Below are 15132 nucleotides of genomic sequence, written 5' to 3' on the forward strand. Positions count from 1 at the left end.
TTTGTAGGGCTACATCTGTGGCATATGGAAGTTCCCAGGCTGGGATTCGAATCGGAGCTCCAGCTGCCAGCCTTCATCACATCCACAGCAATGTCAGATCTGAGCCATGTCTGTGACCTGTACCACGACTCATGGCAACGCCAGATTCTTAACCCACTGAGCGAGGCCAGGGATTGAACCATATCCTCATGGATACTAGTCGGGTTTGTAACCCACTGAGCCACAATGGGAACTCCCACAGATATTTTTAAATTGTAGCATTTGAAGGAGCCCAATATAAATCATTAAAGTATCATTTATGCTTTTGACCCAGGATTACCCAAAGAGAAAAAAAAGTTTATTTTTGAGCCTCTAACATATAGTAAAATGCCTACTGGGCTGGGCAATGTAATGAATGAATAAATGAAAGAATAGGCTAGAACTTTAAAAATATAACATAAGTATTCCAAAGCAATATATTAGTAAGTTACAAAGTTGTGTGTTTAAAAAGTTAAAATGGTAAAGAAATTGAAGTGGCTTTAGGGAACTGAATATTAAGATATTTGAGATTAGGATCAACAGGGAGCACAACCTATGTTTTAAACACTGTGATTCAAGAAATAAAAATGAGAATGGAAAAATCATTTATTCAGTAAATATTTTTAAACACTTAAAATTAGACACTTAAGTACTAAAAAAGGATAAATTAATTAACTGTGTCATCAGGAATAGATGTTCTGAAGAAGGAGATACAGGTGATTATCCTACAAGTTAGCACATGCTAGCACCATCATTGGTACACTTAAGTCATTAAAAGAACCTCTACAACTGAGCAACCAGCTTCTTGCTGTAGAGGTTTTACAACTCTTCACGGATGAGATGTTTATTTGAATTAGGCCTTCGAGGATGGGTAGGATTTTGATGACCAGCAATAATAGTGTAGGAGGAGTCTAAGGTGAATGAAATTCATGATTCTTAATTATCTTTTTTTCCCCTTACAGGAGCTGTATTCGATGAAAATACTAAAAAAATACTGGTTGTACAAGATCGAAATAAAGTAAGTTGCCTCTGCTTTATAAATTGCATTCTAAATGTTTAGTTCTCTCTAGAGAAAAATGTAGAAATTTGGATATGCTTCAAGGATTACAGAAAGATATTTTAAAAGTCATTTTCTAAGCAGTTATAGATCATATGGATACTTAATCCAAAAAGCACTTACTCGGGCCTTGAAAATGTCAGAGTAACCTCAGCGATGCTCACTATCTATCATTTTTGACTACAGGAAAATTATAATTGGCTGTATTTAATTGGGAAGACAACTTTGTTTCTTACAGGCCATCAGGATATTCTTCTAGCATGGGAACCTCCATATGCCACAAGTTTGCCCCCCCCAAAAAGATATTTTTCCATTCATTGAGCATTCATTAAACTCCTTCCTATTCTGATCTCAGTGCTGAGAATACAAAGATTAGTAAGACGGTATTCCTGATGTCCTGTGACTTATGCATTTGGGAAAGCAGTCGTACAACAGATGGGTAGCAATTAACTTTGCCTTTAAAAAGCCCCTAAAGATGTCTCTTTACAGGTAACATTTAAACAGGGTTTTGAACAATGAATTGGAGCTTCCAGGCAAAAGACAAAACAAGACAGGGTGGGGAAGTAGAAAAACAGACTGAGAAAATTAGAATTGTATATATAAAGGCACGGAATTCAGAAGGGCAGACATGATGTCTTAGTCCATTTCGCCTGCTCTAACAAAAATAACCATAGACAGGGTAGCTAAAGCAAAGAAACAAATGTTTATTTATCATAGTTCTGGAGGCTCTGAAGACCAACATGAAGGCACTGACAGATTTGGTGTCTGGTGATGTCCTACTTCCTGGTTTGTAGAGGTCCATCTCCCTGTGTCCTTTGGTAGAAAGGCCAAGGGAACTCTGAGATCCTTATATAAGAGCCCTACTCCCACTCCTAAGGCATTCACATGACATGATGACCTCCCAAAGGCCCCACTTCATAATATCATCACATTGGAGATTAGAATTCAACATAAAAACTGGTAGTGGCAGGGGGTGGATGGGGGAGCAACAGAAGTGGGGAACATTCAGCCCATTCTACATAGAGTAGAAATAATGTAAAAATTCATTGTGGCCAGGAGTGCAGGGAGTGGCACAATTTTTTTTTTTCTAGTTTTTTCCTATAGAAGCGTGGTTGATTTACAGTATTTTGTTAGTTTCAGGAATATAGCAAAGGGATTGTTCTATGTATTTTTTTTCAGATTACTTCCCATTATAGGTTATTATAAGATACTGAGTGTAGTTCACTGTGCTCTTCAGTAGTTCTTGTTATTTATCTCTCTTCTGTAGCTATTTTGTATATGTTAATCTCATACCTCTAATTTATCCCTCCCCCTTTCCCCCATGTCTCTGAGTCTGTTTCTGTTTGTATATAGATTTATTTCTATTATTTTTTAGATTCCATATACAGATGGTATCTTAAAATATTTGTCTTTGTCTGACTTACCTCACTAATATTCTCTAGGTCCAACCATGTTGCTGCAAATGACAGTATTTCATTCTTTTTTGTGGCTAATATTCCATTGTGTGTGTGTGTGTACACATACCACATCTTCTTTATCCATTTATCTATTGATGGGCAAAAACTTGGCTATAATATTGAGGGGCATGTATCCTTTTGAATTAGTTTTCTCCAGATATAGGCCCAGGAGTAAGATTGCTGGATCACATGGCAACTCTGTTTTTACCTTTTTTAAGGAAGCTCCATACAGTTTTCCATAATGGCTGCACCAATTTACAGTCCCACAAACAATGTAGGAGGGTTCCCTTTTCTCCACACCCTCTTCAGCATTTGTTATTTATAGACTTTTTATTTTATTTTATTTTTTGTCTTTTTGCCTTTTCTAGGGCCACTCCTGCGGCATATGGAGGTTCCCAGGCTAGGGGTCTAATCGGAGCTGTAGCCACTGGCCTACGCCACCACAGCAATGCAGAATCCAAGCTGTGTCTGCAACCTACACCACAGCTCATGGCAACACCGGATCCTTAACCCACTGAGCAAGGCCAGGGATCGAACCTGCAACCTCATGGTTCCTAGTCAGATCCATTAACCACTGTGCCAGACGGGAACTCCCTGTTATTTATAGACTTTTTAAAGATGGTTATTCTGATGAGTGAGGTGCTACCTCACTGTAGTTTTCATTTGCATTTCTCCAATAATTAGCATTGAAGAGCATCTTTTTATGTGCCTGTTGGCCATCTAAATGTCTTCTTTGGAAAAATATCTGTTCAGGTCTTGTGCCCACCATTTTTTAGGTGGGTTATTTGTTTTCTAATATTGAGTTATATGAGCTGCTTGAACATTTTTAACCCATTGTTAGTAACATTGTTAGCAGATATTTTCTCCTATGTTGTGGGTTGTCTTTTCATTTTGTTTATGATTTCCTTTGCTGTGCAAAAGGTTTTAAGTTTGATTAGGTCTCAGTTGGCCTATTTTTTTCTTTTATTTCTTTTGCCTTGGTAGGATGGTCTAAGAAAATATTGCTGTGATTTATGTCAGAGAATGTTTTGCATATGTTCTTCTAGGAGTTTTATGAGGTCATGTCTTATATATTTAATCCTTTAAACCACTTTGAGTTGATTTTTGTATATGGTATGAAGCAGTGCTCTAATTTCACTGATTTACATTTACCTGTCCAGCTTTCCCAACACACCTGTTGAAGAGATTGTCTTTTCTCTATTGAACATTCTTGCCTCCTTTTTCATAAATTAAGTGACCATACATATGGGTTTAATTCTGGGGTCTCTGTTTCTGTTCCATTGATCTATATTATGGGGTGTTTTTTGTTTGTTTGTTTTTGGTTTTTGGTTTTTTTGTTTTTTTTTTTTTTTTTGCTTTTTGTTTTGTTTATGTCCACCCGGATAGCATATGGAAGTTCCCAGGCCAGGAATTGAATCTGAGCCACAGCTCCAACCTACGCAACAGCTTCGGCAACACTGGATCCTTTAACCCACTGTGCCAGGCTGCAGGTCAAACCTATGCCTCCGCGGCAATCCAAGCCTACTGCTAATTTTGGGGGTTTTTCTGTTGTTGTTCTTTTTTTTAATATTTTAGGTAGTAGGCGTGGTGGTTTAAGATTTTTCTTGTTTCTTGAGGAAAGCCTGTATCACTGTGAACTTCCCAAGTACAGCTTTTGCTGCATCCCATAGATTTTTGTAAGGTTATGGTTTCTTTTTTTTTTTCTCAATATACCCCAATTTATTTAACTGATACCATAACTGATGAATCCAGTGACATTATAGACAATGCCGCAATGAATGTTGTTATGCATATATACTTTTCATTAAGAAAATGGTAATTTAGGCATAACACACATAAAAAATGCAGAAATTATATGTGCATAGCTTGATAAGCCACAAAAAAATAAGTATACCAGGAAACACCTCCCAACTCAAGAAATAGAACTCTTCCAACAGCCCAAAACTCTCCATTGTGTCCATCTTAATCACCACCCTTTTTCCATTCCCCAGTCTTAACATTATTTTTATTTGAAGCTCATTATGTTGGAGCATTAGTTGTTCATAATCTTTTCGATATATGATTCCATTGCATGAGAATGTCATAATTTATTGATTTTTGTTAATGGACACTTGGGTTGTTTCCATTCTCATCTATCTATTAAGAAAAATATTGTTGGAGTTCCCATCGTGGCACAGTGGAAATGAATCTGACTAGGAACCATGAGGTTGTGGGCTCCATTCCTGACCTCATTTAGTGGGTTAAGGCTCTGGCATTGACATGAGCTATGGTGTAGGTTGCAGACACTGCTCAGATCTGGTATTGCTGTGGCTGTGGTGTAGGCCGGCAGCAATAGCTCTGATTCGCCCCCTATCTGGGAACCTCCATATGCCGCAGATGCTGCCCTAAAAAGATAAGAAAAAAGAAAAATATTGTTTATAAACATTCCTCTTACATGTCTTTTAGAGCAAAAATGTATCCATTTCTGGAGTATAAAAGTTGGAGTAAAGTTGCTATGTCATAGCATATTTTCAACTTCAATTTGCACTTTCAAAGTGGTTGTATCAATTTCTATATATAAAAGAGCTCATTGTTTTATATTCTCTCCAATATTATATTTCAGTCATTTTAATTATTTTAAACTTTTGAAAAAAGTTTCTTTAACTTTTATTTATGTATTTTATTTTTTATAGTATGTTTTATTAAAGAATGATTTACATTTTTGTGTTAATTTCTTCTATAGAGCAAAGTGATTCACTTAATATGTTTGTGTGTGTGTGTGTGTATTCTTATTCTTTTCCATTATAGTTTGTCACAGAATATTTAATAAACTTCCCTGTGCTATACAGTAGGACCCTGTTGTTTGTCCATCCCATTTACAAAATACCAGTTTGCCTCTGCTAATCCCATCATTGACCCATTGTTTTTAATAGCAAATTGTTTAGTCTCCATGTGTTCATTCTTTTCCCGTTTTTCTTTTGCAGTTAATTTCTACTTTAATACTGTTGTGGTTAGAAAAGATGCCCAAAATAATTTCTATTCTGTTAAATTTGTTGAGGCTTGTTTTGTGACCTAGTATGTGATCAGTCCTAGAGCGTGTTGTATGTGTCCTTGAGAAGACTATGTATTCTGGGTTCTTTTCCAATGTAGTATCTTGAAACTATCAATTAAGTCCAGCTGGTCTGTGTGTCCTTTAGGACCTCTGCTGCCTTATTGATGATCCGTCCATTGATGTCAATATAGTGTTAAAGTCTCCTACCATTATTGTATTCCTGTCAATTTCTCCCTTTATGTCTGTTACTTTTATATATTTAGGTGCTCATTTATTGGGTGCATATATGTTAATGAGTATAATATCCTATTCTTGTATTGATTCCTTTATCATTATATATTGTCCTTTGTCTTTATGAATTTTTTTAAGTTTATATTGTCTGATATGAATATCACTAGCCCCATTTTCTTGGTATTTCCTTTTGCATGAAATATCTTTTTCCATCCCCTCACTTTCAATCTTTGTGTGTATTTCACACTGAAGTGAGTTTCTTGTAGGCAGCATAATGTAGGTTCTTGTTTTTTAATCCAGTATGCCACTCTGTCTTTTGATTGGAGCATTTTAGTCCTTTGACATTTAAAGTAATTATTGATAGGTATGCACTTACTGCCGTTTTAAAACTTGCTTTCTGGTTGTTTTTGTAGTACTTCTTTGTTCAATTCTTGGTTTTGTTTTTCCTTTTGTGGTTTGATGGTTTTCCTTTATAGTATGCTTGAGATCCTTTATTTTTTTCTTTTTGTGAATCTGTTTTATGTTTTTGATTTGTGGTTACCCTCATTTTCAAGTATAGTTACTCATATCTATGTCTGCTTGCTTTAAACTGATAGTCATACAGGTTCAAACAAGTTTGACAAGATGTACATTTTTATACTGCCCTTCCCCACATTTTGTGATTTTGATGCCCTATTTAACATCTTTCTACTTATTATTTTACAGTTTGTTGTAATTATAATCACTTTTACAAATTTTTATTTTTTTTAAATCTCTATTGGCTTATTTAAATGATCTTCAATCCTTTTATATATTTGCCTATCCTATTATGATCTTCCCTTTCCTATAGATTCTTGCATCTTTTCTATTTAGAGAAGATCTTTCCATTAGGATAGCTTTAGTATTGTTGTATTCTTTTAGTTTTTGTGTGGCTGAGAGATTGTTTATATCTCCTTCTATTCTAAATGATCACTTTTCATAGGTTATAGGTTTTTCCCTTTCAGGACATTGAATATATCTTGCCACTCCTTTCTGACTTCAAGGTTTCTGCAGAGAAATCAGCTGATGGCCTTATAAGGGTTCCCTTGTAACTGACTCTCTGTTTTTCTCTTGCTGCTTTTAGAATCCTCTCTTTATTTTTAACTTTTGCCGTTTTAATCATGAAGTGTCTTGGTGTGGGTTCATCTTGTTTGGGATCCTCTGTGCTGCTTCTTTCTGGATACCTGTTTTATTCTTTTGTTTTGGAAAGTTTTCAGGCATAATTTCTTCAAATATATTTTGGTCCCCTTTTCTCTCTTTTCTCTTTCTGGAATCCCTACTATATACAGGTGGGCATATTTTATATTATCTTGTAGAACTTGTATGTTGCTTTCTTTTTTTTTTTTTCTTTGTCTTTCTGCTGTTTTGATTGATGCTTTGCATTATTCTCTCTTCTAGATCACTTATTCCTCCTCTGTCATTTAGTCTGCTACCCATAACTTCTAGATTGGTTTTTATAACAGCATTTGAATTGTCTAGTTGTGATTAGTTCTTTTTTTTTTTTTTTTTTTTTTTTTTGCCACTCTGTGACATGTGGAGTTCCCTGGCCAGGGATCAAATCCAAGCTGCAGTTGTGACCTAAGCCACAGGCAGGAGAGCTCTCCAGGGCAAGGTACTGCCTGTATGGACCTTCTCTCCTTTAGCCATGGGAGTGGTAAAATAGTTGATCTGAGAGCTAAATTTGGAACGGAATTAAAGAGCTTCATGTACCCAAATAAGAAATAATGTGCAACTAGAAGCAAGGAAGATTTTTAAGAGGAGTACCTTGATTAGAAATCAGATGTTTTTATGCTCAGGAGTATAACTAAAAATGAACGAGAATAATCATTTTGATACTTTCTGAAACTTCAATAAATACTGGTGGATGGAATCAAACATTTTCCCAATCATACTTTTTTTTTTTAATTTTAAAATAATATTCATACTGGGGTTCCTGTCATTGCTCAGGGGTAATGAACCCAACTAGGATCCATCAGGATGTGGGTTTGATCCCTGGCCAGTGGGTTAAGGATCTGGCCTTGCCATGAACTGTGGTGTAGGTTGCGAACATGGCTCAGATCTTGCCTTGCTGTGGTTGTGTGGCCTGGCAGCTGTAGCTCAGATTCAGCCCCTAGCCTGGGAACTTCCATATGATGCAGGTGCAGCCCTACAAGGCAAAATAACAGTAATAGTAATAACATTCATACTCATAGCTGAAAGTGGTATCAAACATTCTCAGAAATCTATCTAAAATAAAAGCATCCTCATAGTCTAAAAAAACTTTTAAAGTTTTCATTAAGGTAGGAACTCTGACTCAAACTAAATTTTATCTGCAACATAATTTTACTGAGTACCTAAAATAGAATTGTGCCTAGCCATTAGTAAGTTTTATATTTGGTTGTTTTTTGGAGGGGGTGTTTTTTGTTTGTTTGTTTGTCTTTATGGTTGCATCCTCAGCATATGGAATTTCCCAGGCCAGACATTGAATCTGAGCTGCAACTGCATCCTATTCCACAGCTGTAATGATGCTGGATCCTTTAACCCACTACACCCAGCCAGAGTTTGAACCTGCACCTCCACAGCAACCCATGCTGCTACAGTCAAATTCTTGACTCACTGCCCCACAGCAGGAATTCCAATAAGTTTTTTATTTGAACTGGAGAGAGAGAGTATGTGTGTGAGAATTTATATATATATAACAATATAATAATTATATAAAATCTCACACACATACTCTCTCCTCTCCAGTTCAAATAAAAAACTTACATATATAGGATAAAAATAAAAAACATATGTATATGATAAAACTGAGTGTGGGAAGCAAGATTAAATGTTAAAAATAAGGCCTACTTATAAGGGGGCCAGAGAATCAGCAAGAGTTTAGATTTGACATAGAAACAACACCAATTACTGAAAGATTTTTATGGAGATGACAAAATTATGAAGATGATATATGGACAGGATTAATAACAAAATGCAGATTAATCTGAACAATATGTTGAATGAGAATGATGGTATAAACAAAATGGACAAGAGTCAGACTCATCTGAGTCATCACTTCCACCTTGACAAAGTCTGATCCTTGATGGTATGTTTTTATTTAATATGAAGGATTCATATTTTTTATTTTTCCTTAAAAGCTCTATCCCACTCCAGACCAGCCCAGTCTATAACTGTTTTAAAATATTTTTTTAAATCATGATCTATCCCAGGAGAATGGATATACTTTCTTGTTCTATACACTAGGACCTCATTGTTTATCCATTCTAAATGTAGTAGTTTGCATCTACCAACCCCAAACTCCCCTTCCATCCCACTCCCTCCCCTGTCCCCTACAGCAACACAAGTTCATTATCTATGTCTGTGAATCTATCTCCATTTGTAGATAGATTCATTTGTGCCATAGTTTAGATTCCACATTTATGATTTCCTCTCCTCTGCAAAACTTGTAAGTTTGATTAGGTCCCATTGGTTTATTTTTCTTTTTATTTATATTGCTTTGGGAGACTGACCTAAGAAAACATTTGTATGATTGATGTCTGAGAATGTGTTGCCTGTGTTCTCTTCTAGGAGCTTTATGGAATCTTGTCTTATGTTTAAGCCTTTAAGCCATTTTGAGTTTATTTTTGTGCATGGTGTGAGAGTGTGTTCTAGTTTCATTGATTTACATGCAGCTCTCCAGTTTCCCTAGTACCATTTGGTTAAGAGACTGTCTTTTCCCCATTCTATATTCTTGCCTCCTTTGTCAAAGATTTTTTTTATCAATTAACCATTTTTTGTTATTGTCAATTTACAATGTTTTGTCAATTTCTTCTGTACAGCAAAGTGACCCAGTCATACATATATATACATTATTTTTCTCACATTATCCTCCATCATGTTCCATCACTAGTGATTAAATATAGTTCCCCTTGCTATACCGCAGCATCTCATTGCTTATCCACTCCAGATGCTATAGTTTGCATCTACTAACCCCAAACTCCCAGTCCATCCCACTCCTTCCACCTGCCCCTTGACAACCATAAGTCTGTTTGTTCTCCATGTCCATTAGTGTGTTTCTTTTCTGTAGATAGGTTCATTTGTGCCATATTTTAGATTCCAGATATAAGTGATACCATATGTTATTTGTCTTTCTCTTTCTGAGTTACTTAATATGAGGTCCTCTAGGTCCATCCATGTTGCTGCAGATGGCATTATTTTATTCTTATTTATGGCTGAGTAGTATTACATTGTGTATATGTACCACATCTTCTTAATCCATTCATCTGTCAATGGGCATTTAGGTTGTTTCCATGTCTTGGTTATTGTGAATAGTGCTGCTATCAGCATAGGGGTGCATGTATCTTTTTCAAGGAAAGTTTTGTCTGGATATATGTCCAGGAGTGGAATGCTGGATCATATGGTAGTTCTATGTTTTGTTTTCTGAGGTCCCTCCCTATTGTTTTCCATAGTGGTTTTACCAATTTACATTCCCACCAACAGTGAAGGAGGGTACCCTTTTCTCCACACCCTCTCCAGCACTTGTTATTTGTAGACTTATTCACGATGGCCATTCTGACTTGTGTGTCTTCTTTGGATAAATGCCTACTTAAGTCTTCTCATTTTTTGATTGTGTTGTTTGTTCTTATGTTGTTGAGTTATATGAGTTGTTTGTGTATTTTGGGGATTAAGTCCTTGTCAGTTGCATCGTTTGCAACATCTACTCCCATTTTATAGGTTGTCCTTTCGGGGTTTTTTTCTGTTTTGCTTGTGTTTTTATGGTTTCCTTTGCTATGCAAAAGCTTGTAAGTTTGGTTAGATCCCACTTTATTTTTGCTTTTATTTCTATTGACTGATCCAAGAAGACATTTGTGCAATTTATGCCAAGGAATGTTTTGCCTGTGTTCTCTTCTAGGAGTTTTATGGTGTCTTATATTTATGTCTTTAAGCTATCTTGAGTTTATTTTTGTGTATGGTGTGAGGGTAAGTTCTAGTTTCATTGATTTATATGCAGCTGTCCTATTTTGCCAGCATCACTTGTTGAAGAGACTGTCTTTTTTCTCCTTTTTCATTCTTGCCTCCTTTGTCAAAGATTAATTGACCATAGTTGTCTGAGTTATTTTGAGCTCTTTATTCTGTTTCATTGATCCATGTGTCACCTTTTGTGCCAGTACCACACTGTCTTAATTACTATAGCTTTGTAATATTGTCTGAATTTGGGGAACATTATGCCTCTTGCTTGTTTTTGTTTGTTTGCTTTTTCTCCTTAGGATTACTTTGACATTTCTGGGTCTTATATAGTTCCTTATAAATTTTAGGATAATTTATTCTAGGCCTGTGAAAAATGCCATAGATAATTTGATAGGTATTGCATTAAATCTGTAGATTACTCTGTGTAGTATGGCCATTTTAACAGTATTAATTCTTCCAATCCAGGAGCATGTGTTATCTTTCCATTTCTTTGAATCCTCTTTAATTTCCTTGATGAATGTTTTATAATTCTCAGCATATAAGTGTTTCAACTCCTTGGTCAGGTTTATACCTAGGTATTTATTCTTTTTGTTGCAATTTTAAAAGGTATTTTTATATTCCTTTTCTAATATTTCATTGTTGGTATACTGAAATGCAGAGGATTTTGAATGTTAGTCTTTTATCGTGCTACTTTGCTGAACTTGTTGATCAGATCAAATAGTAGTAGTGTGGAGTCCTTAGGGTTTTCTCTATGTAGTATTATATCATCTGCATAGGTTTTTATTATTAATGGATTTTGGATTTTGTCAAATGCTTTTTCTGCGTCCATTGAGATGATCCTGTGGTTTTTGACTTTCTTTTGTTAATGTGGTGTATGACATTGATTTGCATATGTTGAACCATCCTTGGGATCTTGAGGGGAATCCTGTGTGGTGGTAGTGTATGGTCTTTTCTATGTGTTGTTGGATTTGGTTTGCTAAGATTTTGTTGAGAATTTTTGCATCTATATTCATCAAAGATATTGGTCTGTAATTTTCTTTTTGTACTTTTTCTGATTTGGTATTAGGGTGATGGTGGCCTCATAGACTGCCTTTGGGAGTGTTCCTTTTTCAGTCTCTTGAAAGCATTTATGAAGGATCCATATAAGTTCTTCTTTGTATGTCTGGTAGAATTTGCCTGTGAAGCCATCTGGTCCTAGACTGTTATAGGGAGTTTTTAAATTATATGTTCAATTTCATTTCTAGTGATTGGTCTGTTCAAATGATCTATGTCTTGATTCAGTTTTCATTGACTGTATATTTCTAGAAATTTACTTATTTCTTCCAGCTTGTCAGATTTGTTGGCATAGAATTGTTGGTAGTATTCTCTTATGCTTTTTTTGGTTTTGTTTTTTTGGATTTCTGCAGTATCCATTGAGATTTCCCCTTTGTCATTTCTTATTTTGTTTATTTGGGTTTTCTCTCTTCTTAGTCTGGCTAGAAGTTTGTCAATTTTGTTTACCTTTCTAAAGAAATAGCTCTTGGTTTTTTCTTTTTTTTTTTTTCCCTGTTGTGAACGTACAGGTGCATGTATCTTTTTAAATTTTGTACTCTGTACTTTTGTTCAGATAGATGCCCAAGAGTGGGAATTCTGGATCATATTGTAGTTCTATATTTAGTTTTCTTAGGAGCCTCCATACTGTTTTCCATAGTGGTTGTTCCAATTTACATTCCCACTAACAGTGTAGGATGGTTCACACCCTCTCTAGCATTTATTTGTGGACTTATTCATGATGGCCATTCTGACAGGGTGAGGTGGTACCTCATTGTAATTTTGATTTGAATTACTCTAATAATTAATGATTGTGAGCATTTATTCATGTGCCTACAGGCCATCTGTTTGTCTTTGCAGAAATATCTATTTAGGTCTTCTGTCCATTTTTTTTATTGGTTTTTTTGTTTGTTTGTTTGTGGGGGGGGGTTGGTGGTTGTATGAGTTGTTTGTATATTTTGGAGATTAAGTATATGTATATGTTAATTAAATGTGAATATGTTGTTGGTTGCATCATTCATAATTATTTTTTTCCCATTCCATGGGTTGGCTTTTTGTTTTTCTTATGGTTTCTTTTGCTGTGGGGTAGCTTGTAAATTTGATTAGATCCCATTTGTTTATTTTCTCTCAGTTACCTCCTTTTTTAACTCAGAGTCTTTTAGATCACAGAGGTCTGTTTCATTGTTTACTCCTTCAGGTGAATTATCCTCTTTAACCTGGAATGGTTCCTGTGCTTTTTTGTATTGTTTATATTTCTCTTACTCTGAGTTTAGAGGAAACAATTGTCTGTTGTAGTCTTTGATGGTTTATTTATATGTCCATGGGTAGTTTGTGGGTTTACAGTTTTTTGGTGCAAAGGTTGCTTTTCGTTTGAATGCTTGCTGTCTCTGTCTTCAGTGTATGCAGGCCATTTTCCTCTTAATAGGAGGTATACAGGTGTGCATGGCGTGCCCATGCTTCAGGGCAGGTAGGGCAAGGGTGGTGCCTGGTCACTGGGCCCTTGGCAATGGAGGCTACCCACAGGGAGTTGGGGGTTGCAGGCTATGCCTGGTTGCAGGGCCTTTGGCAATGGCAGTGACCTCCAGGTAGGTGGGGGTGGTGCCCAGGGCCCTTGGCAGAGACAACAGGGTGTATGCCTTCCCAGGGAGGTGGGAGTAACATGCAGTGCTCAATTGCAGGGCACTCTGTGGTGGCGACCTCTGGGGTGACTGGCAGGTGGTACTTGTTCATAGGACCATCAGTGGTGGTAGGCCACGTGCCATATGCCCATCCCTGGAGTCTGAGATGGCCCTGACAGTTTGTAGCTACCCCTGTAGCCCACACAAGAGGCCCCTTGCGTCCTGAGAAGCCCACACATGTGTGGAGAAAGAAGTTACTATGGTGGCCCTGCCCCCTCTCCCTCCTCTCACACTCCCCCACAATGGTGCTTTGCCTCTCTGGCTGGCCCAGGCCTCCTCCCACACTTCCTCACCGTGGTGCATTGCTCCTTAGTCCCTAAGGCTGTTTCTACATAGCAAACCCTGGTCCTCTTCCTGGACCTGAGCACCCTCCCTCTCCTCAGTACCCAGACCTGCCCAAGTGTCTCAGGCCCTGGTGTGCAGGGATGGTGGTACTGCCCTCCTCAAACATGCTTCTGTGTGTTGGGTTTTTTTTTGATACTTGAGGCTCCCCCTCCATCCCGGCTGATCTTTCAGTCTTTTGGGTGTCCTTCTAGTGTCCAGATTCCTTTCTTCTTTGACAGCTTCCTCTTAGTAGTGCTGGTCCCATCCTGATTCCTTTGTTTCTCTTCCCTCTCTCTCTCTTTTCCATTTTTCCTTTGTTCTGCCAAGTAATGTGGGTTTTCTTGCCTCTTTTGGAAGTCCAAGGTCTTCTGCCAGCTTTCAATAGACATTCTGTGCACATCATTCTACATGTAGATAGGGGTTTTTTGGATGTATTTTGGGGGAAGGTGAGCTCCACATCCTACTCTACCACCTTATTGATCCTAGACTGAGCATCACTTTTTTAAAATTCTTATATCTAAGGAATGATGTCCTTTAGCTTAATTAAATTAACCTACTTAATCATCTTTTAATTCGTCTCTATTTAAATGGATAACTATCCCAATAATTCAGAACACTGTTAGAACTGATTCTTTTTTCCCCCATTTTAAAAAACTTTATTGAAGTATAGTTGATTTACAAGTTGTGATAATTTCTGCTGTACAACCAAGTGACTCAGTTACACATTACACACATCCATTCTTTTTCAGATTCTTTTCCCGTGTAGATTATTACAGAATATTGGTTGGGTAGAGTTCCCTGTGCTGTACAGCAGGTCCCCATTGGCCATTCATTCAATATACCACAGTGTGCATGTGCCAATCTCAAATCCCCAGTTCATCCCTCCCCCAACCCCACCTGTCTCCTTTGGTAACCATAAGTTTTTGTACAAAGTCTATGAGTCTGTTTCTGTTCTGCAATAAGTTCATTTGTATCTTTTATTTAGATTCTACATATAAGTGATATCATATGATGTTTGTTTTTCACTAACTTAGTGTAATAATCTCTGGGTCCCATCCATGTTGCTGCAAATAACGCTATTTTATTTTTTATGGCTTGAGTAATGTTCCATTGTTTGTTTTTCACTGTCTGACTCACTTAGTATAATCTCTATAATGTTGCTGCAAATGGCATTATTCTATTTTTTATGGCTTGAGTAATACACACACACACATATATATCACATCTTCTTTATATAGCATATATGGGTCTTGTTTTTGTATCCATTCAGCCAGTCTATGTCTTTTGGTTGGAGCATTTAGTCCATTTACACTTAAAGGTAATTATTGATACGTATATTCTTATTGCCCTTTTGTAAAT

General features: G+C 36.7%; 1 protein-coding gene across 15 annotated transcripts in view; it reads left to right on the forward strand.

Moving 5' to 3' along the window:
- Nucleotides 1–15132, forward strand: part of NUDT6 (nudix hydrolase 6) — a 61606-nt gene that overhangs the window by 9291 nt on the left and 37183 nt on the right. For all 15 annotated transcript variants that reach the window (XR_002346431.1, XR_002346432.1, XR_002346433.1 and 12 more), the window contains one exon: nucleotides 981–1036. Coding sequence is in view for 5 of the 15 variants with exons in the window: in XM_003129210.4 (XP_003129258.1) it covers nucleotides 981–1036 (56 nt within the window). In the remaining 10 variants the exon portion in view is untranslated. The remainder of the gene's footprint in view (nucleotides 1–980; nucleotides 1037–15132) is intronic.

Source organism: Sus scrofa, chromosome 8 (genome assembly GCF_000003025.6).
Source record: "Sus scrofa isolate TJ Tabasco breed Duroc chromosome 8, Sscrofa11.1, whole genome shotgun sequence".
Classification (NCBI taxonomy): domain Eukaryota; kingdom Metazoa; phylum Chordata; class Mammalia; order Artiodactyla; family Suidae; genus Sus; species Sus scrofa.